This window comes from Calcarisporiella thermophila, assembly GCF_041956535.1.
Source record: "Calcarisporiella thermophila strain CBS 279.70 unplaced genomic scaffold VTP21scaffold_12, whole genome shotgun sequence".
Lineage (NCBI taxonomy): Eukaryota > Fungi > Calcarisporiellomycota > Calcarisporiellomycetes > Calcarisporiellales > Calcarisporiellaceae > Calcarisporiella > Calcarisporiella thermophila.
In genome coordinates this window covers 133,816-161,001 of record NW_027192202.1, presented here as the reverse complement: position 1 = coordinate 161,001, position 27,186 = coordinate 133,816, and the positions used below count along the sequence as shown (strand labels likewise).

Below are 27,186 nucleotides of genomic sequence, written 5' to 3'. Positions count from 1 at the left end.
GAAATTCAAACGTTTGTTCGAGTATTTTTCTTGTCAGCCGAATGGGAAAATTTATAGGACATGGCTTATGGTTACACCCTGAATCAGAATGTACGAGGAAAATCGCCCTGAGATCTCTTGAATTTGGCGAAGAGTGACTGGCATCAGCCATTTCTTTCCAGTGCTGTAAAAGCCCTTGTTCTATACATAAAGCGCGGATACCTCTGCTCAGATTTACTGTTTTATTAATGATTAGTATTGTCTTCCTACTCGGCCATCCTCGTCCCTTTTTCCCCGTATCCATGGTGTTTCAAAGCGTGAACTTGGCGAGAAAAAAAATTCTTTAAACTAGCAAGCCATAAATATTACAATAGGAAGGCGCCCGTTAAAGAGGGGACAGGATTGCCCGTCACGGTCCCCAAACTGAGCCCACCTGGGCTTCCTGCCTCAGCGGAACCAGCCACGTCCAGATGCGAGTAGGCCAGTCTCACCTGTTTTGGTGCATCCAGGCCGTGCTTATCGAGCCCCGACGCCACCACAAGGAACGCCATCGGATATTGGTGACCACGAGAAGTCATGGTGCTTGGCTTGTCGTTGGCCTGCACGACATCTTCGCCTCTTCCTCCAGGGGCGACCAGGGCGAAGTCCTCGCGTCTCAAGGTCGAGATTTCGAATGGATCGGCCCACTGGGCTCCGGCCTCAAACAGGCGTTTCGCAACTCCACACTTGCGCGCAGGTCCGTTTTCAAGTACGGCAGCATAAGGGCCATAGGCCCGAATAGCATGGCCAGTCAGGGTTGCAACGGTGAAGAGCTTCGAGGTGGAAGGGTTACCCTTCAGGGCCGTTTCCTTGGCCTCGCAGAGGAGATCGCCCATCACCATGCGGCCCTCGGCATCCGTGTTCCCGACAAGGCACCGAACCCCAGCCCTGGACACAATCACCTCATCCGACACGTATGAATCCGCACCAATGCTGTTTCTCACCAGCCCAAGGGAAATGTCGATGTTCACGTGCTCAGGGGCAAGTTTGCTGACAGTCTTCATGAAGCCAGCAAGCGAAGCCGCGCCGCATTTATCCCGCGACATCCCACGCATGACTCCACCGTATTTCACATCAGCACCACCGGTGTCGTATGTGACCCCCTTGCCGACAAAGTAGAGGTTCTCCTTTACTTTTTCGGGCGCGGGAGAGCGGTAGGAGAGTTTGACGACACGTGGACGGTGGCGTTCAACAAACATAGACGCGCGGGCCACTGCCGCGAGTAAGGGGTACTCCCTTTTGATCACCGTGTAATCCTCGATCACCTCTACATTAACGTTGCTCACATTCTTGAAGGCTTCGACGACGTACTGGGCAAATGCAGGCGGGGCCATACGCTCTGGGTTCGGACTACCCAGGTCGATGGCTAGGCGCTTGCCCTCCTCAATCGCCTGCACTTGCTGCAATAGTTGCTCGGAGTTTTTGACAGTGTAGCCTTCCACAAACACGCCAAGCTCTTCGATGGCGAAGGCCGATTTACCCGTGAGGGCATAGTGCTCTCGTACGTCTACAGGATCAAAAGCCGCACCTAAAACTCCCAAGAGTGAGACCTCAAGGAATCGCGCGTAATCCTCCGGATACTCAAGCGAAAGCGGAGGGTCTGGGAAATAGAGTAAAGGACGGGTAATGCCAGCGGTTCTAGCCCGGTTCACGGCTTTCTTGGCTGCATCTATTGTTTATTTTTTGGAAGTCAATTTTAACTCCTGCTTCGATAAGGACATGAGTAATCATCAATTATTACCTAACCACTTGCGAACGTCATCAACATCTCCTTCCAACCCCCCCGTACCACTTAGCACAGCGCGGCCTCCGGGGAAGGCATCGTCTGCCACGAACAAGACCTCCTTACCAAAGGCAGCATCATGTTTTGCATGTTTACTCAGTGTGGTGGACGCACTGAGATATTGAACACCAGAGAGGCGGGATGCATCCGTGAACAGGATCAGCAATCCATCATAAGGCGCCTGGGTATTGGTCGTAATGGCATCAAGAAACTTGATTGTGGGAAGCGACATTTTTTTTTCGCAATTTTTTTCGTAAAACCGAACGCGAGGAGAATTTCGATATATACACGAAGCGTGGGAATGATGGAGTGTGGCACAGCATGTGCTCATGTATTACACATGGACACACTTTCCGTAATCGCTCTTTATTACCTCTGTGAGGTGGCGAAATGATGACCCGAGATTTCGAAACTGTAGGAGGGCATGGCTCGAGTACAAGCATTATTCAGCGTTAGAATCATTATTATTACAGAAGTAGGGTCCAAAGAAAGCAGCAAAACAAGGTAAGAAAACAATTTTATCTACTATTTGGCGGAGGGGTGCTATCTCCATAGGGGAGAGTCGCCGGCGACGGCAACGAATATTGTGCAGAGACTTCTGCATGATGCTTGTAAGCTGTGCCGACAGCGGATCCGCCTTCCCAACTTGTCGGATCCGGCGAACTCTCCTCATATCTAAATGAGTCATCTCCGCCAGCTTGGCTCAAAGCTAATTCCGGTGACCTCAGCAGCGACGTGTCCGAGAGCTTTCTCCCCCGACGGCCGAGGTTGGAGTCCTCTCCAAAATCTCCCTGGGCTGGTAAATCGTCATCGGACGACATCGGTGAGCTCATCATCAAAATGTTTTGGCCCGTCAACGAATGTCTTGGTATCAGCGCACTTGTCCGACCATTGATCATGCTCACCACGGGACGTTGGGTGGGGAAGGCGGAGAGCCGTGCGGGGTTTCGCGGGGAAAGATAGGTGCTCCTACGACCAGAGTAGGTGGAGTATGGCCTCGCGCCCGCTTTGAGAGTGGAGGCTGCGTTGAGTAGGGTGGGTGAGGAGCCGTATGAGGAGAGACGAGGCGAGGGAGAGGGTATATAGCTTGCTCTGCCCAGCCGTCCTCCAGAGTGTGCGTTCGAAATGCCCAGCCCATCCGAAGGATGGTAAAGACTGTGTGAACTGTATGAGTGTGAAATCGGCCTTGTGGCCGGCGGGGGTATCTCCAGACCCATGAGATGCAGTTTGTTTAAGGTATCATAGGAGCTTTCGCGTAGAGTTAACCGCTGCGCAGGCTTTCGCACTCCAAGCCGCTCGCGCTCCCACTCCTCCCATTTTTTCATTGCTATGCTAGAGGAATCGAACTCGCCTTCTTTTGCCCCATGGTCGTCTTTTCCAGTTTCTCCGGCGACACGGCGAGTCTGACCCCAGGAAAAATCATCGAAATGCCAGTAAGCATACACTGGGAGAACGAAATTCCAAATGGGTAACGATATTAGATACACTAAAGAAATAAAAGCAAGGAGGTTAATGTTAGCACATAAAAAACGGTCCCCTTAAATTGCATAAACTAAGATTTACCAAGCATCCACCCGACATACACCAATTTCCTAGTTGTAATCACGATAAGAAATGCAGGCAGGCCCAAAACAGCCGCAAGCAATAGGAGCGGGATCACTTGCGGCGTCCCAATGAATGAAGAAATGATCAACCATCCCGTGAAACAGATAGCGGCAGGCAGCACCACCGTGCCCATAAGCTCGATAAACACGGCGAATTGCATCGACAAACACGCGATTCCACACAGATCCGATACCAGCACCAACTCCATTAGGTTGTGTATGGTCGAATTGATCCAGCGTCTCCGCTGGGATAGAAGCACGGAGAAGGTATCAGGAACAATGGTTTTGCATACGGCCTGAGGGACGAAAAGCATCTGGCGCTTTGGAAAAGTGCGTAGCATTAGGGTGGAGAGAAAGCGGTCCTCTCCAAGTAGGAGAAGATTCTTTGCGTGCAACGTAGTGACTATGTTCTGGTTATACTCAAGGAGGATATCCGGATTGGCGAGAATGGGTACCCAGCCGCCACTCTTAGGGGCCTTGATACGGTACATGCAAAAACAGCCAGGCAAACACGTAACGCCTCCAAACACCGACTCAAAAGCCTTTGCATAGTGGTGATTAATATAGTACTCGAACACTTGAATAGCCGTTACCCCTGTAAAGCGTATACAAAGATGTATAATTTATGACACGTAGCTCTACCAAGTATAGAGGAACTTACATGATTGCCGCTTATTTGCAATCCTGGTCTCGCCACATATACCCATGATTGTGACATCATTGACCATGGCCGCAACCATGTGATCTAGAGAGTCGGGCATGACTTTCGTGTCGGCATCGACCATCAGAACCGTCTCAAACTTGTCTGGCGTAACTCCGCCCATAAGCCATGTCATTTTCCAAAAGAGTTCATAGTCTAACTCCGTCATACGATCGTTGAAGAGGACATGCTGGAAAAAGGTCATCAAAATAACCTGAGAGTCTCGCTTGCCACGATTTCCAGGCTTCGGGTGTAATGCCTCGGAGGGAGTGCCACACTTGACGACGACGACGGTAGGCACCCAGTTGTCCTTGTAAACATAGTGTCCAGCATACTAGCAGGGGAAAAACAAAGGTTTGGCCAATTTATCAGGATTCGAGCGAAAACAAAGCGACTCACCACTTTAACCATATTATGCCGCTTCTCACCATCTGCAATCGCGACATATGAGCATGGCTTCGGATCTCTCATGTGGCTCTCAAGCTCCAGCATGTCCACAACCAACTCGGGCGTTGATTTCGCATTACCATGGCCAGTAATGATACCGTCACACACGATGAAAAACAACTTGTGCTTTGGCGAATAAGTAGTCGCAGCGAGAGAGTCCAGAGTGGTTCGAATACCAGAGGATCCCTCCGAATAGCACGTCACCATCATCACTGTGTAGAGTTTTGTATCAATAGTTTGATGGGATTGGGATGACACTTCAGACCGTGTAGCCACAGTGGGTGGCAATTGGCTGAACCGAGAGTAGGAGCGGGGACGGCCCAAAAACATAGAGCCAGCAAGCGATTGCCTCCATTCCGAGTGCATCGTTCTTTCTCCAGTCTTATCCTCATAAAACGACTCTGGTCTCTGAACATGGCCACCTTGCCCTGCATTTCTCGACCACGGCATTCCATGTCGCCCACCTGGCTTCACAAGGCGGTGTGAAATAAACCAGTTAAACGCAACTGCCATCGCAAATCTTACAACAATCAGCGCAACGATGACTGCGAGGGAGACATACATGATCACATTGGAAGCAAAACACCCAATCGTGTCGCTTGAGAGGGCGCCCACGTTATAGCGAAGTTGCAAACATGGGATTACGGAATTGGTGTCATAGTGGGACGCAAAGGCAGCAGTTGCGTCCCTGCCAATATTTTTTAGGATGAGGTTGTGGACTACTGGGCCAAAGTAAGAGTCGTAGCTATTTAAATAGCTGGACATGTTCAAAACTGATAACAAACAAAAATATAGTATTAGGTATGGTTAGGAGAAAAAAACTGCTATGATGGTATTTTAGTACCTCTATTATTCAGAACCATCAACTGGGGCGATAGGTCTACGCTATTTGATCTCAAGTTCTCCCATTCGTAGAACAACACGCCCAAAGGTTTCAGCGAACGTTGAAGTTGGCTGAGGGGGATACACGTGGGTAAACGTATTGATCCACCATAAGGGCTACTTACTGAACATTCCGCGGTTGATTTCCTTCCCCCATCATATGCACTACAAGCACCGTTGGTTGCGTCAAAGAGTGGTGATAAATCAACCCCTTTGTAGTCCGTGGAGAGATCAGGAACTCCGTAATTGGCAAGGAAATCCCGGACGAGCTCAAAACTGTAGAGCTGCCCATATACTGTGATATGCTCGCGATACACTTTGATGATTTTTCCATTTTGTTTTTGGGTATAGGAGAAAAACTCGCGTTTCTCAGGACAAAGAGATGGTTGAATGCCAAAGGTAAGAAAGCCAAGAATACTACAAAAGAAGAATGCGATGAGGCAGAGCGAAACCTGATAAAAAAAAATACAAAATTATTATTGAGAAATACGCGCGACAAATAAACCATCCTACCTTTTCTCTCCACGCTTGTTGCATAAGAGGATCGCCTTTCCCCATTGAGCTTAAGCAGAACCCGGGGCAGCAACAAGTCATCACCCAGGAAAACCATGTCCATGGCCTGCAATGCCATTTGCTCTTGCTTTTTACTCTTGTCTTTACCTTGTCCTCCATTACCTGTGTGCCTTGTATACTACTTCTGTTCCCTGGCTGCCTTTTGAATACCGAGTGCATTCGTCTTAAATCTGTGCCACCCGGAACGACTTCTCCGAGCAATGGCATACGTGCCCGCTGACGCTCCGGACGCGTTAGGGAACGTTGTCGGTTTAGATTGCTGCGGTTGGAGGAATTGAGATGCCGGCTTGGCCTTTCTGTAAAAAATTGCACATGCGTATCGCCATTATCCTCGGGATGTATTCTTACGGGATCGGAACCCAAACCAGTGTCATGTGTGTCGTGAGTAATGGGCTTCTCTTCTGAACCAACTTTCATTTTATCCTTTTATGTGATATAATATGGATATTACCGTTGTATTCCGCCTCACTTTTCTCGGCTCAGCGGTGTCTCGGTATGTTTCCAAAATGATATATACAGTATTAGGCTGCTCCCCTCATCCACTGTCGCACCAGTCTTGGGTAGAGGGGAAAGGAGAGTAATCGATCGACTGCAGCGAATTAGATGGTGGGAAAAAGGACTAAATGCTGAGAGTAGAAAATTCGAAGACACAAAAGGAATGTACGATTACCACTCCTAGAGGATGATAGGAATTGAAGGAGAGAATGAGCAGCGGAGGTTGGGCGAGGCGGAAAAAGGAAAAGCAATGGGCCACGATAAGAAAACAAGGAGGTATATAAGAAATTTTAAGGGCTGCGAAAAGAGTAATAGTATTACCTGTTTTACACGCAAAGAATTTTTCAGAATGCTTGAAGATCCTCTTCCTCGACGCGGCCAATTGAATGGTGCGATAAAATAGAATTTCCATTAATTTTTATGGTGTCCCATTATGCTGCTGAACCTACCCAGATCAGGCCGAAAATTTGGCTGGTGACATCCTCGTTTCCCGCCTCATCATCGTTAGGGCAAGCATGGTAGTGCAGAAAACAGAGTTGGTACAAATGGCAACTTTACACCGTCACGGATTGGGTTTCTTAGGTTATATTAGGTTAGGTTCCCCCAAACATTTTAATTTAGGATATTTCGCGTTTCTATATTATTTTGGAGATCATAGTAAACCCAGATAAACATGGCTAGCACCAGCCGCGCCGTCCAGTTTACACCTCCCATGCGCACTCGCGGGCGTCCACGCGGTGCTGCTAGCAGTCGTGAGCGTGTAGTTTCCAAATCGTCGCGATCTCAAATCCAAAGCGAATCGACTACCATCGACACATATAATCTAGGCAAGTTACACCGTTACTAATGGGTTTTCTTATTCTGCTAAATCTAATATTTTGGTGTGCGCAACAGAAATTCTTCTCAGCAAAACACTGACCACACACCATTGTACCCCTCTTTACCGGTTCGATGCTACTCAATTTCATGCTTACGCGCAAGATTTTCAAGAGTGGCTTAAGGGGCAACTACAAGGCATTGCACAGGCGGCGGAGGAAGCGGTGGCAGCCATTGATGGTGAATACGAAAAAAATAATGAAGAAGAAACAGGCATTAGAAAGGGGTGGAAGATAATAGATCTGTCATTCTTTGAATTGGATGTGGAGGTTGAAAGTAAGTTTTATCCAAATGCATTTTGGGCTCTGCAAATACTCAAATACATATATTGATTCTAGATGATTATTTGGCTGACCCATTTGGAGTGAAAATATCCTGCCAGGCAAATTGTATGTACTATCAAGGCATTATCAGGGAAGAGCTACTGAACCATTTTGAATTAATCTAGCAAATGCAAAAGAACAAGCTTATTATGCCATCTTCTTTTCGGCAAGAAAGAACGACTATCCAGAATTGCTAAAAGGTAACCACTTTTTACCCTCTTTTCATTTCTTCAGCTAGTTTACTCAACGAATATTGGTTGAACTTTTCTTAGGCAAAGCCTCGCAGTTCTCACCATATCCTGTTCTCCTTCTAAAGGCTCCTCAATGGCTTACAAACCTCATCTCGGAATGGTTTCAGACGAAATTTGATTGTAGGATATGCAAGTTTCGATTGCAGCCGTTCGAATTGATGGAAATGGCAGAGCAGTGGGCTCAGTGGCAACTAAAAGACAGGGTGCGGGATGGGAATCGAAGCAAGTGTTCAGTCATTTGGGTACTTTCTCTATTTGGAGATCCTTATATTTTACATTTTATACTAGTTCCCGGCCGAAAGTATCTAGCTAGACCGCTTGAATTAACCTATGCACTCGGAGATATTACAGAACTGAAAACAATCACACTGACCATTACTCTTGAGGATGCAAAGCAAATATACGAAAAGTAAGTGGCAGTTTCTCGTATTAGACGGCATTATCATCTCATACCTTGGGCTGCAGAGTTCAACGATTGTCACGACGAAGCGATCAAGACATCACACTGATTCAAGGTGTTGAGAGCCATTTTCTACATCATTCAAACATTCATTTGTCGCGTCTAAGTTTGGTGCGTTTGGGGACCAATGTGGCCTATGTTGCGTCAGAAGGAAAGATCAAGGTAAAACTATATGCCACTCCCTATATGTAATCAACTGTACACTTAATTCTTTTTGATTGTTTTTAATAGCTATTTCCGGTAATGGATGTTCGGCTAACATACTTGATGATTGACCAGCTTCTCACCTATAATTTAAGACAAAATACATCTTATTTTTCATAACAATTGCATTGCTAAATCCCATTTTTAGAGTTCCCTTTGTACCTCTTGCCTATGCTTTTTCTTCGCTTTTTGCTGTGTTGATATCTATTGTAATTACTATGCTTTAATCTTCCATAATTTAACTCAATTTTTTTTACTCATCTCATGTCAAACTGTATGCTGCCAATCAAAATTTAAGTGTTCTTAATTAAAGAATAAAGCGATCTCGGATGCATAATGTCTTATACATTTTGATAGCACACAGCCTTCCATTATGGCACGATCATTACATAGCAAGCTATTCTTATCCCATCGCACGTTCTTCAACTCCCGACATCCATGCTATGCCATCGGTGTCAGATTATTTTCTCAGGTAATACCTTTGATATACTCAGATGCACTATAGCAAATCTCGCTCAAAATCCCTCAGAAGCCTGCACTTCGAACCAATCTAGATAAAATATACCCCCAATCAAAAACACTGCGTGATCGCGAGCTCATCTTCAAGATCCTAAACACCTATCCTTCCCAGCGCGAGGCCAAACAATTCCTCAAGCAATTTGCGCCCGAGAATACCACTGATCTCACCGGAAAGGAGCGCACGGAATGGATCCTGTCGCCTACATTCAATCGTGTGTGTGTTATCAAGGTGATAGGGCCATTTTCCCTGAGAGAGATAGAAGGCATTGCCGCCACGATGACTCAGCTGAAAAAACTGGGAATGATGCCAATCATTGTAGTTGAGGATTTGAGGACCTCTCAAATAGGAGGGGATGAGGGGAGAGGGAGACAATTAATCAGAGATGCATTTGAATTCGCTGAAGTTATAGAGAAAATTGGTGGAAGAGCACGGCCGGTGAGCGGCGTGTTTACCTTGAAAGACACCGGGGCAGACACCCGGCCAGAGATCGCATCTGTATTAGAGCCGATTCAGTCGGCTTTCCAGTTGGGACAAATCCCAGTGGTGGTTCCCATTGGCTTTTCTTCGGCGTCTACGCAAGTTCCGTTTACTGGAGACGATGCTGTCGCATCACTGGTTGAGGGTCTCTCGCAAGCAGAGTCGGCCAGCGGCGGATCAATGTGTTCACCTCACCTACAGCCCTCAAAAGTCATCATTGTGAATAGAGAAGGTGGGCCGAGAGATGCCAAAGGAGCGGTGCGCCAGTTGGTGAATTTAGAGGATGAGTACGACGAGGTCGTGCATTCCTCTGCAGTCTCTTCCGGCACACGTGATGAAATATCGCTACTTCGCAAGTGTTTGGCTGGGCTACCTCTGACCTCCTCTGGCATCATAGTCCCTGCGCACGCAACCTCTACAGCTTTGATTGCCAATCTGATCACGGACAAACCCGACCGCCAAAAATCGGCAGCCACTGTTTTCCGTCATGGATGGCGTGTCAGAGAGTATCGCTCTGCTGAGGAGATATCCCGGCCAGATTTGACGCAATTGCTGGAGGCTTCCTTTGGCAGAACGCTGAATTCGAACCGATTTTACGAGCGGTTGGAGAAGAAGCTTTTGAGCGTGATTATTGCTGGCGACTATTATGGCGCAGTCGTCGTCACTTCAGAGCCACTGAATCCTGCACATGCTGGTACCCAGAGTGTATCCTACATGGATAAATTTGCGATCGACCCCAAGATGCAGGGAGTAGGACTCACCGATCTCCTCTGGAAGCGTACTCGTGAAGCCTATCCCGATCTGATGTGGAGGAGCCGCGCAACCAACGGAATAAACAAGTGGTATTTTGAGAGAGCGGATGGTTATTACCGAGTTCCTGACACCCAGTGGGTGATGTTCTGGTACGGAAAAGGCGTCGACAAACTTGGGCAGTATTCGGAAATAGTTCGCCGTATACCGCCGTCATTTGAATAGAGCGCTGGGATTGTTTAATCTGTGTATATATGGATGGCTATCATGTTGATTTATTAGAGTTCGAGATGGCTTGAATCGTTGACTTGTGTGAATAGAGAAGCATTTCGGGGTGGATTAGATTTGTGTTAGATCAAATGAGAAATAGTTCACATTGCAAAAGACATTGGTCTATTCCCTCGAATGTACCGGGAATTTGGCGCCGATGGCACTTGTCTAATTAGCCAAACAATCTAATTTTCATTTAATCTCTTAGCATGTTCGTGGATATGGAAAGATTATTGTGTCGGCCTCTACTAGCGAGGACCCATCCAATACACAAAAATAGATATGTGCACTAATTAGTCAAAGACTTTTAATCTATTTAAGAGGATATGGAAGTGATTCGGTGCAATATTGGACGACTTGTGATGCTGCCCATATTCGGAACATCGAAGGGGAGGACAACGCGCTTGTATTACCCACTCGATCCCAGGGATCCAAGGCTTGTCGACGATTTAGGCCAAACTCCGCCGCAAATAAACACACCGAGAGGTGTGACTGTCATCCATCCGTGAAATATTCCCCGAGATGTCCAGAGATTTCGCGGGTGTGGCGGAACGTCGGGAGCGGGTGTAGCAGAAAGTGTGCAAGTAGGGAAGAAACCCAAAAAGAAAAGGGAGAAAAGTGGAACCATGAACCTCCTTATTATTACTTTACAGAAAATCAATTGGTGACGCAAAGAGGCAGCGGCTAATTTCCTCATGTTTCTCGAAGGATATCACGTTTCCCATTGCAAACCCGATTAATTTTTTTTCATAATAGGCTCTTAGGTTAGGAGCGAATCCATGTTTGAGAAGGGGAGAGGGGAAGGGGGAACCGAGATGACCACCTAATATAAAGACTAGCCTCCTCATATTTTGTGTAAGGGAGGGAAATTTTGTCGCTTTCACATCCAATTTTCATCCTCTCTTCTTTCATTGACGTCCTCGCTAGAAAAATGCGTCCGCTCCTTAGCATTCCGTTGCTCGCAATCTTGGCCTCCCCATCTCTCGCCAAAATGGTTGAGATCGAGGTCGGCAAAGGTGGCCAGAAGTACTTCCCCCCCGAGTCTCGCTCCCTACATGTCGGCGACATGATCATGTTCAAGTTTGTCGCCGGGATGCACTCAGTCACTCAAGCTGCAAAGGTGGGCAGCTGTGACCGCGCGGAAGGGGGATTCGATTCAGGGGTGCAGATGGCTGGGAGCTCATTTAACATCACATTGGAGGAGAAGCATGTCGGAGAAGTGGGATTCTTTTGCACGGTAGGAATGCACTGCCAGAATGGGATGAAAGGATCGTTGCAGGTGTTGTCGGGGAAGCGAAAGAAGTGCAAGGCGAAGACGAAAACGGAGGCGCCCCACAATGCTGAAATGATGGCTGGCGAGGGCAAGGAAATGTCGAGCGAGGAGAAGTCCGAGGAAATGTCTCGTGCTGGTGTTGAAGGGGAGCGTACCATGAGCGAAGAAATGATGAAGGAGATGGTGCGCGAGGGGAGGATGACGGAGGAGATGATGAACGAGATTATGCGAGAAAGGAAGGAAAGCTCGTCTCCCACTGAATCCTCCTCTCCCAGCGCCGGAGAAGGCACCTCCACTGCCATCGAGTCAAGCACGAGTCCATCCTCCGAGGGTTCCGCTACCACTGCTGAATCGGGGGACTCGACCTCCAGCGCCGAAGGGAGCAGTGTTGAAGTAGAGTCAAGCACTAGTGGGAGCTCCACCTCGGAAGCAGCTGGTTCTGCCTCCAGCCAGGGTTCCGCTGACTTTACCGTGGAGACTGAACCGGGACAGTCGTCTACGGGAGGCGTGGCGTCAGCAGCCGAAATCAATGATCCCAACAAGTCCTATACCACGTATCAAAACGGCATGAGTTCGGCCTCAATGGCCGAAGCGTCGTCGGCAAGCACTCTGCAGATCCTGCCCCCCGCTCTCCTCACGTTGGCTTCCCTAGTGTTTCTCGTCTAAATGCACAAATAGTTTCTCTGAGGGCTTGTCAAAACTTATTTCAATAGTACTATGCATTTATACACTTTTGCAATCATCCCGCATTGTATCCCCTCTGCAATTTTTTCTATGTACATTTAGATAATGTTTTAAAGGTTAAACACTGAGAACATTTCCAGACCCAACCCAACTCGAAATAAACTCAGTCTATTCAATGAGAGTAAAATATACACAATAATTTATTGTTTCTCTGACTCATCTACCTCAAAGCCAAGAGCATACACTTCCATCTTGTCGCGCAGCCAGGGAACGACTTCTTCCATGTGGACGCGTACCTGCTGTGTTGTGTCACGATCGCGAATCGTCACACTCCCATCTTCCAAACTTTGAAAATCTACCGTGATGCACCATGGAGTTCCAATCTCATCATGCCGGTAGTAGCGCTTGCCAACCTTATTTCCACCCGCAGCGTCCAACTCGATTCGTTCGCGCATGCGCCTCCGTGTGTTGACGGCAATACGCTGAGCGAGAGCAATGAGCTCCGGACGTGAAATAAGAGGCATGACGGCGGCCTTGATGGGAGCAAGGAGAGGATGCAACCTTAGAACCGGGCGTGAGGAGTGTTTTGCACTACTGCTATTGGCCTCCTCGACAACTTCGTCATAGGCATCAAGCATGAACGCCAGCATCGCACGATTTAACCCGCACGACGATTCGATGACGTGGGGCAGGAATTTGTTTTCTCCATTGTCGCCGCCGCATTCAAATGAGGTGCCCGTCGCCTGTGCATGCTGAACAAGATCATAGTCACCACGATTTGCAACGCCTTCAACTTCTCCCCAGCCCCATGGGAAGCTGTATTCTACATCCACGCAGGCTTTAGCGTAGTGAGCCAATTCGCTGCGATCGTGCGGCCGAGCTCTGAATCCATCCGGATTTCTTGCCAAAGTCCTCCACCACTGCATCCTTTGCTCTTTCCAGTATGTAAACCACCCATCTGCCTCACTCGGCGGAACGAAATACTCCAGCTCCATTTGCTCAAATTCGGGGGTTCGGAAGATTGCATGCTCTAGTCTGATTTCGTTGCGGAATGACTTGCCGAGCTGGGCGACTCCACAGGGGGGACGCAGCCGAGTTGTACGGAGGAGGTGGGGGAGATTGATGAAAATTCCTTGAGCAGTCTCCGGCCTCAAGTATACCGTAGAGGAGGCGAGGGAGGCATCCACGGCCTCGCGTACATTACCATGTGGTGTGGCTTGAACAGCCTGAATGGCGCGATCAAGCGGGTCGATTGGGTCCAGAAAAGTTTTAAACATGAGATTAAAGGCTCTTGGGTGGGTGAGAAATGGTGAATTCGTATCGGGTTCGGCGTATCCATTATAGGGTACTTGTATATGGTTTGTTTTTCCTTCTCCCTGAAGTATCAGCTGGCCCTCGCGCATTGCCTCCGCGTGCAATAGAATTTCCCGACCCTTGCGGGATATTTTAGCACCAGGAACAATCTGCTCTCTAATCTTTTTCTCCCACTCCTTCGCCACCGCCTTGTCCGGCGCCTGTATCGGGATCAGCATCTCGCCCTCCTTCTTAATCAAGGTCAGCTCCGGAGCTTTGTCCGGTCGAAATCGCTCTTTCGTCAGAAGGGAATCCACCAGTGCATCGGTGAATTGATCCACGTGCCCAGAAGCCTTCAGGACCGAGGGCGGTGTAATAATGCTGGTATCGATTCCGACCACGTCCTCACGCTGGTAGACATTAGTGTTCCACCACACGGCTGCAAGATTCTTTTTAAGTTCTGTGCCCAATGGTCCATAATCGTATGCTCCACGGAGGCCACCGTGGATCTCAGCAGACTGAAAGAGGAAGCCCCGGCGCTTACAGAGCTCGAGGAGCGCCCGGAATGCGGTTGACATTATTCTGAATGAGTCAGGGACAAAGAGGTGGAGTGGCTTGTCTCCATATTTATGATGTGACGGCCTTTGTAGTTTTTAATTTTCGCGTTATCGCTTTTTGCCCGTGAAAAGTCGTAGCTGACTTATGAATAATGCGGGACTCGCAGTCGCCACCCAACATCCAGTCTCTTCTGGCTAAAGCGCGGTATCAACTAGAAGATGCATGTAAACAATGGCAGCTCGCACCCTTTTCTGACGACACGCTCTCGACTACTTCTATCCCCCCAAACCGTAAGTCATTATTGCTTAGCTGCGCGAATCCCGTTTTCATCTTTGACCCGTTGTTCATTCCTCCCATTAGACGTGCATCCCCTCGGTCCTCTAAATCCTGCACCCCTCCGTCACCATCTCCTCACAAGTCTCGCCCAGATTCGTACAGCCTGCAATGAATTCCTAGAAACTTACGCGACACCTGAGATTTCTCAGCAAGACCAACGCAAGTTCTCCGTCATTTTAAAGGAGGGGTCGAATCTGCGTGCAGCGCTTGGAGAAATGGAAAAGCAACTACAAATGTGCAAGGAAATGATTGCGACGCGATCCGGAATCGAAGTAAAAGGGCGGGAAATAGTAAAGCGATTGGAAGGCATTGCGAAAGATCTGGGGTGCATTGAATACCTTGACGGGCTTTACGTTGCTTGATATTAATCTCGCCTATCTATCGAATATAGACTTATGAGTTATATAGAAACAGTAGACCGGCCTGACATCTCATTACCCGTCACAGCGCTGACTATTGGTGGAGAAATCATTGTCGTTGATGTAAATTGAATGTTCAGATGGACAGCATGGGTTCCTTTTGGACTAACGCAAACGCGCTCATCTAATATTAGATTGACATTGATAGCATGGGAACGGTGATGAAAGTTAAGGTATCCTTTGCCTCGGAAATCCATCAGGATGCAAGAGTAGACGAATTACTCTTGGAGAATTTGAAGTATATATATGTTCGCCTATTTTGCTGCATTCCCCCTCCCAACTGTAGCACGCATTTATGTTTATCTTTTTTATTTTAATTGCTTGCAGAGCATTGGATTTAGAGACATTCAAGCGAAATCTCGGCCATCTGGCTGTATTAGATCGTTTGACAAGCGTCAATTCCACAGACTTCTTCCTCATCATGAAGAATCTCTCCGCAGACTTTTCCTCGATCTATACCAAGGAGTGCTCAGCCGCGGCTGAGGATTTGAGCCGAGTTCTGCTCTCTGGGCATGGCATTCCTCTAATGCACTTTAGACAGCCTGGCCCTTGTATCGCCTATTGGGCACCACAAGAGACGTTGGTGATGGCTGACTGGGAGACGGTAAAGAAGAATGTGGAGGGCGGGAAATATAAAGAATTGGGGTTGGAAAAGATGAGCCGGCTATGTTTCAGTGTAGAAGAGGCGGTCAAGGCGGAGCCAACCCTCCCCGCTAACCGGCATTTTTTGGTGGGAGACGACGAAACGGAGGAAAGCATCAAAGCTGGTGAAACAGGGTACGTAATATGAGAATAGCAACAATAACAATTCGTAATTAAATGCAACGGTGCTAAACGATCTTGGTTTATTAGACAGCACCTCGAGATTGTGACGGAGACCGTTTCGCCAAGCTTTGTGGAACCACTACGATTTGTGACCCCCACGGCAGAGGCACCGTTGCAAGTACCGGCCAAGGTGGTCGTTATCTTGGATCCCCCCGTGCTTGTTACGGATGGGGTTGCAGCGGAAATTGGAGGCCTTATGGGAATGATGTCAGAAGGTAATGCTTATTCCATTTAAAAATGCAGAACAATTTAGTCCCAACCCGCTGTCTTTCAATAGATTGGACTCCAGCCAAAATGCCGACCGATTATCTCGCTGATTTTGGCTCATTGTCTCTCCAAGAGGCCCTTGCTCTCAACGGTAATCGCGTTTCATTAAGTGAGTTGACGAGCGGGCTTATGGATGCGAAACACCGCTGGACTATCGCTTTTCCGGACACGCCCATCGTCCAGAAATACACGTTTGCCGGCACCTTGTGCAATACCAAGATGTTGACAAGGATCCCTGTGGAACACCCGGCGAAGCTGTTCGGAGCGATGCGACTCTTAAGGAACCAGCTCGCTTTTAATTGGCTGTTCAAAAGCTGTTTCGATAATGCCCTAAAAGAAGAAGGTACGCTATCCCTTACCGATACTCCCCTCCCTTGATCAGGATTGCTTCGTTGGTGCTAATAGCCACTAATTTTCCTAATTAGAGGAGTCGAACACACCGACCATCTCCATCGACATTCAGACCCCCGACCCGCCGCGCCACCTCTCCCTGACCCTGTTATTGGACATGCCCGTCACCCTCAACATCATCATTGAAGGCGGGGAGCCAACGGTGAACGTGAGCGGAATTGAAGACCAGACGCTGGCCGAGAAGCTAACCCGAGTCCTGAGAGCGTGCGGCCACGTCCCGATCATGCTGAGATGGCTGATACGGCGACTAGGCGATTTGAGCCAGAGCATGGGCAGCGGCGAGCCCAGCGGGGCCGGCGACGTGGAGGGCGAGAAGCCTGGCGTGGGGGGGGTCGAGGGGACAGCGGGGGGGGAGGGAGAGCAGGGAGAAGAGGTGGATCTTGGCGACATCGACGATATGATGGTGCTCTCATGAGGAATTTTAAGTTTCGAGCATTCAAGTGGAGTAATAAAACCGTTAATAACTTAAACTTTTTGGGCGCTCGGAAATTTTAATATCAAATGAGCCCATCGGACTGGCCCCTCGTTGGCTGAACCCTGTGAGTCAGGGTATAAATTCAATTTCCGGATGGATATAATGAAATCGGTTGTTGTTGGCTGCCATTCATTGATCCCCTCCTTCATTCCGTCGCCCGAGGCACACTGACATTTGGGTTCTCTGCATTTCTCGGCACTAGATATAGCCAAAGGCCTCTTCTATCATGGCATCGAAGAGTCCGGATTTCGAGGTGGCGGTGGTCGTCGTTCCCGAAGAGCACGGCAAAGACGCTGGTGGCGACCAGAGCGTGGAGAGTCAAAATGGCTACAAGCGGACATTACATTCGAGACATCTCCAGGTAATAGGGCATAGTGGCTGCTGAACTTGCCGGTGGTCTCTTTTGTGGGTGGAATAGGCGGGATGTCCGGCCTTTCTCCATTTCCAATGGGTTGAAAGTCAATTCAATGGCCTCTTTTTTACCATCATAGATGATTTCAATTGGGGGCGTTATAGGACAGGGCCTATTTCTTTCTTCAGGAGCAACGGTGGCGATTGCTGGGCCTGCTGGGGCGCTTATTTCCTATGTGATAGGTTAGTAGAGGGTTGCCTATTCTGATGAAGGAGGAGGAGGAGGAGAGAAAGTAACATTGATGCGCTCTGTGGCTTTAGTTGGCTCTTTCGTTTACTTTGTGACCATGTCCCTTGGGGAGCTCGCCACCTATATACCAGTCCCAGGGGCGTTCACCTCCTATTGCTCTCGATTCGTGTAAGTAGAATGGCTTGCCAAGCCGTTTATTAAGACGCTTCCTTTGTTCACATCGCCCTCGGATATGTTGTAGTGATCGATCCTTCGGCGCCGCCATTGGCTGGAACTATTGGGTCTCCTGGTCCACCATTCTCGCCATTGAGTTGACCGCCGTCCCCATCATCATGTCATTCTGGACCAAAGTGGTGCCTAGCTGGGCCTGGTCTGCGATCACCCTCGTCATCATCTTTGCCCTCAACATGTTCGGGGCTCGGATCTATGGCGAAGCAGAGTACATCTTCTCATTGGTGAAAGTGTTGACCTGTATTGTATTCATCATTGTGGGTGTCCTCACGGATGGAGGGGTGATTGGAGGCGAGGTGGTGGGGTTCAAGTATTGGAGCGATCCAGGTAGGGAGTTGGGCTGCAATGTCGCAAGGATGTTAGCGGAACGAGGCATTGACCGATCTTGATCTATTTTAGGGGCATTTGGAGCGAACCCAATTCTCGGGATCATTGACGTGCTGGTCATTGGTTAGTGGATGCCCTTGATTTTATTGCTTTCATTCCACCGCCTCTAACCCGATGTTGTCCTCAGCTGGCCTCACGATGCAGGGCAGCGAGATTGTAGGCGTCACCGCAGCAGAGTCCCGCAACCCACGTAGAGACGTGCCACTTGCAGTCAAACAGGTGTTCTACCGCATTCTCATTTTCTACATCCTCTGTATCTTCATCATTGGGCTCCTGATCCCTGCCAACGACCCGCGCCTCCTCGACAAGCTGGGGCACCAACGCGACGCAACGGTCTCCCCCTTCACACTGGTGTTCGTCAAGGCCGGGATATCGGGGGTTGCGTCGGTGGTGAACGCGGTGATCCTCATCACCATCTTTTCGTGCGGAAACTCCTGCCTCTACGTGGCGGCCCGCACCCTCACCGCCCTCTCGAAGGAAGGGGTTGCCCCGAAATGGTGCGGATGGATCGACAAACGCGGGGTGCCGGTGGCGGCGCTCTGCTGCTCCACCCTCTTCGGCTTCATTGCCTTCCTCACATCCTTCCTGCCGGTGGAGACCGTGTTCACGTTCCTCATGAACACGGCTGGGCTCGCCGGATTTGTCACATGGACTGGGATCTCGTGGGCGCACTACCGCTTCCGCCGGGCGTTCGAACGACAGGGCCGTAGCCTGGACGACCTGCCCTTCCGGGGACCGTTGTTCCCGTACGGCAACCTCTACTCCCTAGGCCTGTGCGTCTTGATCATCTTCGGGCAGGGCTACTCCGCCTTTTTGCCCCCCGTTCAGCCCCTGAAGTTCTTCCTCTTGTACACCGGGCCCATCTTCTTCCTGCTCCTATGGGGGGTGTGCCAGTTGGTGTTGCGAAGTCGGATCATTCCCCTGGAGGAGATCGACTTGGACGCCGGGAAACGAGAGCTGGCGAAGGATCAGGAATTGCAGGCGGCCGAGGAGCAGAATGAACTGGAAAAGCACGAGGAGCCGGAGGCGGGAGGTTGGAAGAGAAGGTGGAGAAAGCTGGGCCGACTTGTTCTCTAGGCACCCTTGGGGGGGGGGGGGGGGTTAATTTATACTCTATTTATTTGCTGTTTATTTATTATTTTGCTATTGGAATTGATTTTCAGTGATATATGCATATGCATCTCCCTTTGATTTCTACTACTAGTTTAATTAAATCGCTCCGAATAAAGCCTTCCATCTAAATATAAAGCAAGCCCACCATGTCGTACACTCTGTCCTCACTCCGAATGCTTTACCTCCTCCCCCCTTTTCCGGATTTACCATTCCCGCTAGACCAATCCAAGAGAGGCTTCCCATCCATAGCCTGGTTCGTGCCCCCCCCCCCCTCCTCCCCCACTCGAAGTTCTACTCATTTGGATGGAGAAGGCTACCACGAGTTTCCCAACTCGTCTCTAACAAAGCATACGGAAACGGTATAGAAAGCTAAGCTGAGTGTGGAGCCATGGCCTCGTTTTTTATCCCGTTTCACCAAGCCTAAACTCAATCTCACAGCTTTGGGGACAAGGGGCTCAAGTGGAAAGAATGTCCAGTCTTAGCTGCCATCTTTTTATAACCATACCGCTCTAAGAGAAAAATAAAAAATAAAGCTAGATAAAAATAGAAAAGACTACAAGTTTGAAATAGGCTGATCCAAAGAAAGAAAGAGGGGGTAGGAGGGGAGTGTAAGGACCAGTCGAAGAACTACACAAATAAGAGGATTAGCAAATATCAATCAACAAAGAGAAAGTAGAAATATATAATAGAGAAACGACGAAAATAAAAAGCAATAGAGGAAGACATAAAAAAGAGGAGAAATAAAAAGAAGGGGGGGGGGGTAAAGCGTCCTTTATCGAAGTCAGAGTTGCTAGGGGAGAAGGGGAGGGAAAAAAGGCATCTGTTGAAACACATACCAACATAATAATAAAGGGCTAGATTTTTAAAACCTGCAAATGCCGACCAAAACTAATACACATGCGATCCGCAAGCACTTTGCTCCAACAGAGCTGATCCACCTCCGCCTCCGCAGTGTAGGCCAGGATCGGGTGGCTGATCACCTTGTGCGCGGTAGGAGGGGGGGCCCCTAGCATCACATTCTCGGAAGGATGGTTGCTGTGCTGATTGTCTTCGAGATCCCAGACGAGCACCTGGGAATCATCCCCCCCGGAAACCAGCAGGTTGCGCAGGTGAGGCGCCCACCCGATTGTGTTCACGGGACTGGAGTGGCCACGGAGCTCAATCAAAGGCTGACCTGGCCGCCGCACGTCAAGCACATGGACGATGTTGGTGGCCACATGTAGGGTGGCGAGCATGTTGGCCTCCACGCGGTTGAACTGCAGTCGGAGCAGCGAGACGCCTGGAATCACGGGCAGGGCGCTGGCATTGGCGGGGGCGAAGGGCGACGAGTAGACGATGGTCGATCTCTCGAGGGCCCTTAGATCGAAGAGCCGCGCGGTGCCGTCCGCGCCCACGCTTGCGAAGACGTCTCTGCTCCCCGGCATAAAGCCCACGTCGTAGACCTCTTTATCATGCGCCACAAGCTGCGTGGTCGACTGGCCGGTTTCGACGTTCCAGAGGGTGCAGGTGGTGTCGATGCTGCTGGTGATCAGGAGAGAGGGGTCCACGTCGCACCAGTCGATGGACGTAAGCGGGGCCGAGAACTCGGACTTGGTATTGCACAGAGAGGTGCGCAGGGTAAGTTCTCCGTCGCCGGAGATTGGGAGTTCCCAGATGCGGACCACCTCGGCCGTGGTGGCCAGGAGATCCGTGGAGCTACCTCCACCCTAATACAAGACGAACACACAGGTCAGCCAGATGAAGCAAGGAAATATGGGGCGCCTAGCAATGCGTCTTTACTTTCCACGGCTCCCAGGCTATTTTCGTGACCGGATAGCCATGGTCTACCTCGGAGAGCACCGCTAGATCAACGTGGGCGTCGTCTCTTGACGCGGTGAATTCAGGGAGCGTCACAATTTGGATCTGGAGTCCGTCCGCCCCCCCGTGCAAGATACTCGCGTTAGAAAAGCATACACATAAATGCAATACTGCATTCTACCTTATTCACATGTTCCTCGATCAGACTACCGATTGCAAGTCGCCATCCGCCCCTCTCACCGGGCCTCTGACTCCAGTCTAATCCATGAATGGGCCATGGCGCCTCGAATCGTAGGACGTGTTTGCGTTCGCGCATCGTGCCCTCTGCATTCTCGGGGGCGGGCGGTGCGTGGGAAGGGGGGAAAGCGTGAGAAGGGGTAGATTGTGGATCGCCTGGCGATTTGGTGTCCACACGTCGCGGCAATCCCATGCCCTCCATGGTCATATCTCAAAAATGTCAGTTGCTATTCAGGGATTCTTACTTGCTAATGGAAAGGATTATGAATTCGAAGGAATCGAGGAGGAGAGGCCCGCAGCTCGGCTGGATCGGGCGAAAAGAAAAGGCAGATGGAGGGGGGTCCACTTACACTCGTGATTTATGTTCTCGCCTAGAGAGAAAGCTGGAGAGGATAAGAAGGATGGGCACTAGGATCCATGCCCATTAGGAAAATCGAATATGAATTTATGTATATATACTTTTTGGCCTACGGGAGAGGGCATCGCATATGGATAAGCATTTTTGTTGAGGGCCGGTTTCTGCCAGCCTGCATTAGGTAACACGCATATAGGGGCACCCCAAAGCAGTGGTTTGGAACCTAGGGGATCCGAGATTTCTGGCCGACGGTGCATAAAAGGAATGCAGCGAATCATCCAGCCAGATCGCACCATTGGACGGGCCCAGCCTGGGGATGAATCGATTTGTAACCACGATTCCATCGACATGAGAATTTCCCATATCCAGCGGTGCTCGCTGATAATGTCAACCCAGGGGGGGGGGTATATAGGTGGAGGAGATGCGCATGCGTATGCGATTGCGTGTGTGGTTGTGGATGCGGCCTTCCACGAATCGCTGTTTTCTGTTTTCCAAGGAGCCATCTGGCGCACTGTAATGGCGCTTGCATGGCCGGACGTCTGCTGCGGAATCTCGCGCAGTGCAGCTTCGCCCGTGAGAATGGCCCGGCCCGAAGCGCAAAAGCACTCTGGCCCACACCCTCCGCCGGAACCAGAGGCTGAGCGTCAGCCTGGGGAGGGAAAGGCCGAGGGGCACGCTCTGGGGAGGCCGCGGCCAGTAGAGCTCGGAGGGCGCGCAATTGCAGCAAGCCCGCACGCAGCCAGAAGAGGTCGCTCACGCGCGAGCCCGGGATCCTCGCTGCGGCCACGCCGGCCCAAGGGCAGGGAGGCGAGGATGCAGCAGCTGAAACGAAAGCTGGTTTGCGAGGACGAATTTTAATTTCCGTTTATTTTTTTTCCCTCTTGGCGACCCGTCCGAATTTCCCAATTATCCCTTTCCTTATTCCAGACTGGTATTGCTTGTTGCTCCCCCGCTTTCCGCCTGCTTCCATCTTTCTCCGTCTTCAGCGTGATTGAACGCGCGTGCGCCGATTCTGCTATCCGCCATCATCCGGTTGATTCGACGCCTTCGCAACGAAACCCCCCCGCTGGAAGAAGCGCCCTGTATGGCCTATCGGAAAGTGGAGCCTTTGTCAGAAGTTGTGTCTGGTCTTTTTTAGAGCCGTGGGTTCCAAATAATAATCTAGTCCATCTTTTATTTCCTTTTTTATTGATTCCTGTTGCCCTGTCCCTACTTCTTGCGATATCCCTCTCCCCATTTCCCTTAAGCCCTCATCTCTGCCGCCCCTCCTGTTCCTTGCCAATCAAAAGCCAATCGCCCCCTCCTCACTGTGTTGATAATCCTCTCCCTCGCCCTCGCTAATTTGTCATCAGTCCGTGCTGTTATCCTTTCTGCCAAGGTGTACCGCTGCATGACATCATGAATGGGGGTAAGCTAACCGCGATTTCCCCTGGTTTTCCGCCAGAGCCTCTAATCTCTCCCCTCTTGCCGTCAGCTCACGTGTCGCATCTAGATCTGCTTCGGCGATCCGTCGAGAACTCTGCCTCCACCAATGGCACCCCTGCCAGCCCCAGCTTCGCAGCGGAGCCCTACGTGTCTCCCGCGCTCTCCGGCCTGCGTCGCCCTCGTGCTGACACCATGCCATCGCGAACCTCCATCCCCGTGGTCATCCCCCACCACCACCCGCAACAACAGCAACAGCAGCAGCCGACGCCATCTCTGCCCGTGCCGCATGCATCCTCCATTGCACGCAAACCCTCTCCCCTCTCCATTTCCACGCGCTTCCGCTCCGGATCCTTGACCCTCCCCAGTGCGACCATCTCGAAGGCGTTTGGACCATCCATCTTCGCCTGGTCCGAGCGTGAGCCCAGCACCCTTACCCCGACCACCCCCGGCGGCGAGCTGACCGAGGAGAGCGCCAACTCCATCGCGCGCACTCTGAACATCCTGGGCCTGGAGGACCCCCTCAGCCCCCGAGCCGGGAAGGTGGACGCCGGCCAGGCGGAATATTCCTTTGTCGGCGGGCAGGCCTTGGCCAGCCCCACCGCCATGCCCCCCCAGGAAACACACAACCCGCTCCTGCGCATCAAGATGGCCCACCGCCTGCGCTCGCTCTCCACCTCGGCCACCAACCGCTACGAGGACGAGTACTACCGCGAGGCGGCCGCGGCAGAGTGCGAGGCGGTGGAGGACGACGACTCGGCCGCCCACCTGCACTCGCAAGTGCCCTCGGTCATGAGTCGCCTGCACCACTTGCTACGCCCCAGGGCCATCTCGGTGGGCATCCTCGACTCGCCCAACCCCCCCGATCTGTCCTACGTGGACGCGTCGCCCTCCTCCGGCGGGGACTTGTCGCCCCCCTCTGGCGGCGAGTACGGCATGCAGGCCGTGGAAAACGGCATGGGCGGAAACGAGCTGCTGGGCCTGTTGGTGAGCGGGGTGGTGGAGGGCAAGCACCAGCCCTACCCCAAATACCCCCAGCCCAGCCGCGCGGGCCCTATGGCTGAGGTGAGCTCGCCCTACATCCAGCGCGCGCCCTCCCCCTTCGAGGCCTACCCGCTGAACAACGCCGCGGCGGCCTCGACGGGCAACTCCATGTCGCAGACCCCCTCCCGCACCCTCTTCGTCGGGAACCTGGACCCCACCCTGAGCACCGCCGACCTCCGCCAGATCTTCTCCGGCCTGGGGCCCGTCGAGAGCGTGAAGCTTCTCCCCGACAAAGAGTGCGGCTTCGTGCACTTTGCCACGGTGGAGGATGCCATCAGCGCGCGCGACGAGATCCTGCATCGGATGGGCGGGCGGATTGGGCAGTGCGTGGTCCGGCTGGGCTTCGGCAAGTCGGACCCCGTGACGGAGCAGCCGACCCGAGCCCTGTGGATCGGGAACATCCCCGCCAACACCACGCCCGAAAACCTCAGCGCCGTGTTTTCCGCCTTCGGCCAGGTGGAGAGCGCGAGAGTGCTGACGCACAAGAACTGCGGGTTTGTGAACTTCACGCGGACGGAGGACGCGGTGCTCGCCAGGCGGAGCGTCATGGGCAAAGACCTGTTCGGGGTCAGCGGCGCGGTGCTTAGAATTGGTTTCGCAAAGGAGCCGCCGTCGCCCTCCGTCCTGCCCTCGAGCTCGGTGGAGGAGGAGAAGAAGCGCTGGGGCGGAATAGGGGCGTACCAAGCCAACGTGGCCGCGCTGAGCAGCATGAACGCCGAGGGACGCTCGCGCGAGTACACCCAGCTACTGCGGGAGTTGGGTGGGGCCGAGGCCACGACCGGGGAGGAGGCGTGCGACATCGGCGCCTATGAGTACAAGACGAGCATCCCCTCCGTGCCACCCGAGAGCTTGTCCCGACGCGTCGATGTGACCCGTCTGAAGGAGATGCGCAAGCGGCTCGACAGCGCGGTGTGCTCGCCCCCCGAAGTCGAGGACATGGCGAACGAGTGCCTCCCCGAGATCGTGGAGTTGTGCAGCGACTACATTGGAAACACCGTGATCCAACGCCTTTTCGACAAATGCAGTGAAGCAACCAAGACGAAGATGCTGGAGCGCATTGCGCCGCATCTGGCCATGATAGGGATCCACAAGAACGGAACGTGGGCGGCCCAGAAGATCATCGAGTGTGCACGCACCCCCGAGCAGGTGAGTCGAACAGCTCTTCCCCACTAGCAAGGGTGGTATTCATCCATGGATCGGGCTTATGTTTTTTTTTTTCCTCCTCCCTTCTTTAGATTTCTCTGATCAGCACCCATCTCAAACCCTATGCCCCCTCCCTGCTCCTTGACCAGTTCGGCAACTACGTCGTGCAGTGCACCCTAAAATTTGGGCCTGCGCACAACCAATACGCCTTCGACGCCATGGTCGATCGCACGTGGGAAATCGCGCAGGGCCGCTTTGGTGCGCGCGCGATGCGCACCTGCCTGGAGAGCACGTTCACCACCCCGGATCAGAAGAAGCAGGTGGCTGCCGCGGTGATCGGCACCGGGCTGGCTCTCGTGACGAATCCGAACGGGACTCTCCTGTTGAGCTGGGTGTTGGAGAACGACATTGGAGGTGGGGCGGGCAGGCGCATGCTCGCGGAGCGGCTCTTGGGAAATTTGGGCTATCTGTGCACGCATAAGCTTGCCTCGCAGACGGTGGCCAAGCTCATTGGGGAGGCGGAGAGCGACCCCGTCCGGGATCAGGTGGTCGAGACGTTGCTCGAGGAGAGGGTGCTGAGCGAGGCCATGAGCGATCCCGTGCACGGCGTGGGCATCGTACACCGTGCGCTGGGTCTGCTGGACCCCGAAAGGCGCGCAGCGGCGGCGAGCTTGCTGAAAAGAGTGGTGGAGCGACTGGGGGTGGGTCACGTGCAGGCCTATAAGCGCGTGTTGGATGAGCTCGGCGCCAATCCCGCCCTAGAGGAGCATCTACACTCACAACTACAACCCGCCGACTCCCAGGCATCCCAGCCCCAACATGGGGCAGGCTATCAGGGGGAGCAGTACTGGATGTCGCCTTCGCCCAGTGGATATGGGTCGTCTCTGGATGCGTTTGTAAATGGGAACAGCAGAGGGTATTCTCCGGGGCTTTTCGACGTTGGAAAGAGAGAGGTAGGGCAGGCTCCTACACCTCCCTTATCCTCGGCTAATTCTGTCGTGGGCGAGTAATAAGAAAGAAAGAAAGAAAAAAAAAACGTTTTTAAGTTGCTTTTTAGAAGTTTTTATCTTTGAGTCTTTTCTTTTTCCCCTCCATTTGAAGCTCCTTTTATCTTAGGCAATTCTGATATATATCCGCTTTATTTTATACAATATATTCATCTCTTTTTTTTTTCTTTACTTTTTTCTCTATATTAAAATGAACCAATAAAATAATCCACGTTAATAAGTGTTTTAATCCATGGCATCGTTCGCTATGAAGCCGAACGTGATCGCGAGCTGATACGAGGCCCCCTCCTCTCGGCGCTGAATCCGCAGGCCAAATTTCAAACCGAATCGATGCGGACGGGGGCCGCAGTCCGGTATGCCGAACTGATTACTATAGCCGCTTGAAACGGAGCCTTTTCGCGCGAGGAGGTAGAAGGGTGGTGGGGAGCTTTTGAGGGTGTCCGGAGACTTGGCAGTTTCATTTAGTTCTCTCCTCATTAAAGCTAGATATTTAATTCAAACCATAGCAAATGAAACCCGTTTTCTTGGAGGCGAGTATCCGCACTGGGATACCTTGCACGCTATAGAGAGGCGGCCGGGATATCGCACGTAGGGGGCCATCCAAGCGGAAGGCGAGTCGAGCCTCGGTGGCTCCATATTCATATGGGAGGGGAAATATGCCCTGTCGATAGGCTT

At 51.3% G+C, this 27,186-nt stretch overlaps 13 protein-coding genes across 13 annotated transcripts; 7 read left to right on the top strand and 6 right to left on the bottom strand.

The window, feature by feature from the left end:
- Positions 1 to 344: 344 nt before the first annotated feature.
- VTP21DRAFT_1573 (uncharacterized protein) lies at positions 345 to 2,033 on the bottom strand (the record flags this gene model as incomplete). The annotated part of the gene is made up of 2 exons (XM_069391675.1): positions 345 to 1,687; positions 1,760 to 2,033. 2 exons carry the CDS (start codon positions 2,031 to 2,033, stop codon positions 345 to 347), a joined length of 1,617 nt encoding a protein of 538 aa, XP_069250910.1.
- A 286-nt stretch (positions 2,034 to 2,319) lies between these two features.
- On the bottom strand, positions 2,320 to 6,424 carry VTP21DRAFT_1572 (uncharacterized protein; the record flags this gene model as incomplete). The annotated part of the gene is made up of 6 exons (XM_069391674.1): positions 2,320 to 3,287; positions 3,365 to 4,000; positions 4,067 to 4,439; positions 4,505 to 5,325; positions 5,397 to 5,886; positions 5,948 to 6,424. The coding sequence occupies 6 exons, from the start codon at positions 6,422 to 6,424 to the stop codon at positions 2,320 to 2,322; spliced, it is 3,765 nt and encodes a 1,254-aa protein (XP_069250909.1).
- Positions 6,425 to 7,175: 751 nt separating this feature from the next.
- VTP21DRAFT_1571 (uncharacterized protein) lies at positions 7,176 to 8,736 on the top strand (the record flags this gene model as incomplete). The annotated part of the gene is made up of 8 exons (XM_069391673.1): positions 7,176 to 7,329; positions 7,397 to 7,654; positions 7,717 to 7,767; positions 7,827 to 7,901; positions 7,974 to 8,174; positions 8,241 to 8,361; positions 8,418 to 8,574; positions 8,644 to 8,736. The coding sequence occupies 8 exons, from the start codon at positions 7,176 to 7,178 to the stop codon at positions 8,734 to 8,736; spliced, it is 1,110 nt and encodes a 369-aa protein (XP_069250908.1).
- Positions 8,737 to 8,989: 253 nt separating this feature from the next.
- VTP21DRAFT_1570 (uncharacterized protein) lies at positions 8,990 to 10,588 on the top strand (the record flags this gene model as incomplete). The annotated part of the gene is made up of 2 exons (XM_069391672.1): positions 8,990 to 9,088; positions 9,146 to 10,588. 2 exons carry the CDS (start codon positions 8,990 to 8,992, stop codon positions 10,586 to 10,588), a joined length of 1,542 nt encoding a protein of 513 aa, XP_069250907.1.
- Positions 10,589 to 11,564: 976 nt separating this feature from the next.
- VTP21DRAFT_1569 (uncharacterized protein) lies at positions 11,565 to 12,572 on the top strand (the record flags this gene model as incomplete). The annotated part of the gene is made up of 1 exon (XM_069391670.1): positions 11,565 to 12,572. One exon carries the CDS (start codon positions 11,565 to 11,567, stop codon positions 12,570 to 12,572), a length of 1,008 nt encoding a protein of 335 aa, XP_069250906.1.
- A 218-nt stretch (positions 12,573 to 12,790) lies between these two features.
- On the bottom strand, positions 12,791 to 14,461 carry VTP21DRAFT_1568 (uncharacterized protein; the record flags this gene model as incomplete). The annotated part of the gene is made up of 1 exon (XM_069391669.1): positions 12,791 to 14,461. The coding sequence occupies one exon, from the start codon at positions 14,459 to 14,461 to the stop codon at positions 12,791 to 12,793; it is 1,671 nt and encodes a 556-aa protein (XP_069250905.1).
- Positions 14,462 to 14,592: 131 nt separating this feature from the next.
- VTP21DRAFT_1567 (uncharacterized protein) lies at positions 14,593 to 17,114 on the top strand (the record flags this gene model as incomplete). Its single annotated transcript, XM_069391668.1, has 8 exons — positions 14,593 to 14,731; positions 14,802 to 15,102; positions 15,169 to 15,259; positions 15,331 to 15,434; positions 15,524 to 15,973; positions 16,049 to 16,236; positions 16,299 to 16,631; positions 16,714 to 17,114. 8 exons carry the CDS (start codon positions 14,593 to 14,595, stop codon positions 17,112 to 17,114), a joined length of 2,007 nt encoding a protein of 668 aa, XP_069250904.1.
- A 286-nt stretch (positions 17,115 to 17,400) lies between these two features.
- On the top strand, positions 17,401 to 19,470 carry VTP21DRAFT_1566 (uncharacterized protein; the record flags this gene model as incomplete). Its single annotated transcript, XM_069391667.1, has 6 exons — positions 17,401 to 17,535; positions 17,666 to 17,768; positions 17,847 to 17,943; positions 18,017 to 18,333; positions 18,406 to 18,456; positions 18,521 to 19,470. The coding sequence occupies 6 exons, from the start codon at positions 17,401 to 17,403 to the stop codon at positions 19,468 to 19,470; spliced, it is 1,653 nt and encodes a 550-aa protein (XP_069250903.1).
- Positions 19,471 to 20,360: 890 nt separating this feature from the next.
- On the bottom strand, positions 20,361 to 21,748 carry VTP21DRAFT_1565 (uncharacterized protein; the record flags this gene model as incomplete). Its single annotated transcript, XM_069391666.1, has 3 exons — positions 20,361 to 21,212; positions 21,286 to 21,408; positions 21,485 to 21,748. The coding sequence occupies 3 exons, from the start codon at positions 21,746 to 21,748 to the stop codon at positions 20,361 to 20,363; spliced, it is 1,239 nt and encodes a 412-aa protein (XP_069250902.1).
- Positions 21,749 to 21,771: 23 nt separating this feature from the next.
- VTP21DRAFT_1564 (uncharacterized protein) lies at positions 21,772 to 22,152 on the bottom strand (the record flags this gene model as incomplete). The annotated part of the gene is made up of 3 exons (XM_069391665.1): positions 21,772 to 21,788; positions 21,891 to 21,948; positions 22,000 to 22,152. 3 exons carry the CDS (start codon positions 22,150 to 22,152, stop codon positions 21,772 to 21,774), a joined length of 228 nt encoding a protein of 75 aa, XP_069250901.1.
- A 7-nt stretch (positions 22,153 to 22,159) lies between these two features.
- VTP21DRAFT_1563 (uncharacterized protein) lies at positions 22,160 to 22,753 on the top strand (the record flags this gene model as incomplete). The annotated part of the gene is made up of 1 exon (XM_069391664.1): positions 22,160 to 22,753. One exon carries the CDS (start codon positions 22,160 to 22,162, stop codon positions 22,751 to 22,753), a length of 594 nt encoding a protein of 197 aa, XP_069250900.1.
- A 540-nt stretch (positions 22,754 to 23,293) lies between these two features.
- Positions 23,294 to 26,514, top strand: VTP21DRAFT_1562 (uncharacterized protein; the record flags this gene model as incomplete). The annotated part of the gene is made up of 3 exons (XM_069391663.1): positions 23,294 to 23,303; positions 23,370 to 25,507; positions 25,597 to 26,514. 3 exons carry the CDS (start codon positions 23,294 to 23,296, stop codon positions 26,512 to 26,514), a joined length of 3,066 nt encoding a protein of 1,021 aa, XP_069250899.1.
- A 222-nt stretch (positions 26,515 to 26,736) lies between these two features.
- VTP21DRAFT_1561 (uncharacterized protein) lies at positions 26,737 to 27,147 on the bottom strand (the record flags this gene model as incomplete). Its single annotated transcript, XM_069391662.1, has 2 exons — positions 26,737 to 26,958; positions 27,064 to 27,147. The coding sequence occupies 2 exons, from the start codon at positions 27,145 to 27,147 to the stop codon at positions 26,737 to 26,739; spliced, it is 306 nt and encodes a 101-aa protein (XP_069250898.1).
- Between the last annotated feature and the right edge of the window lie 39 nt (positions 27,148 to 27,186).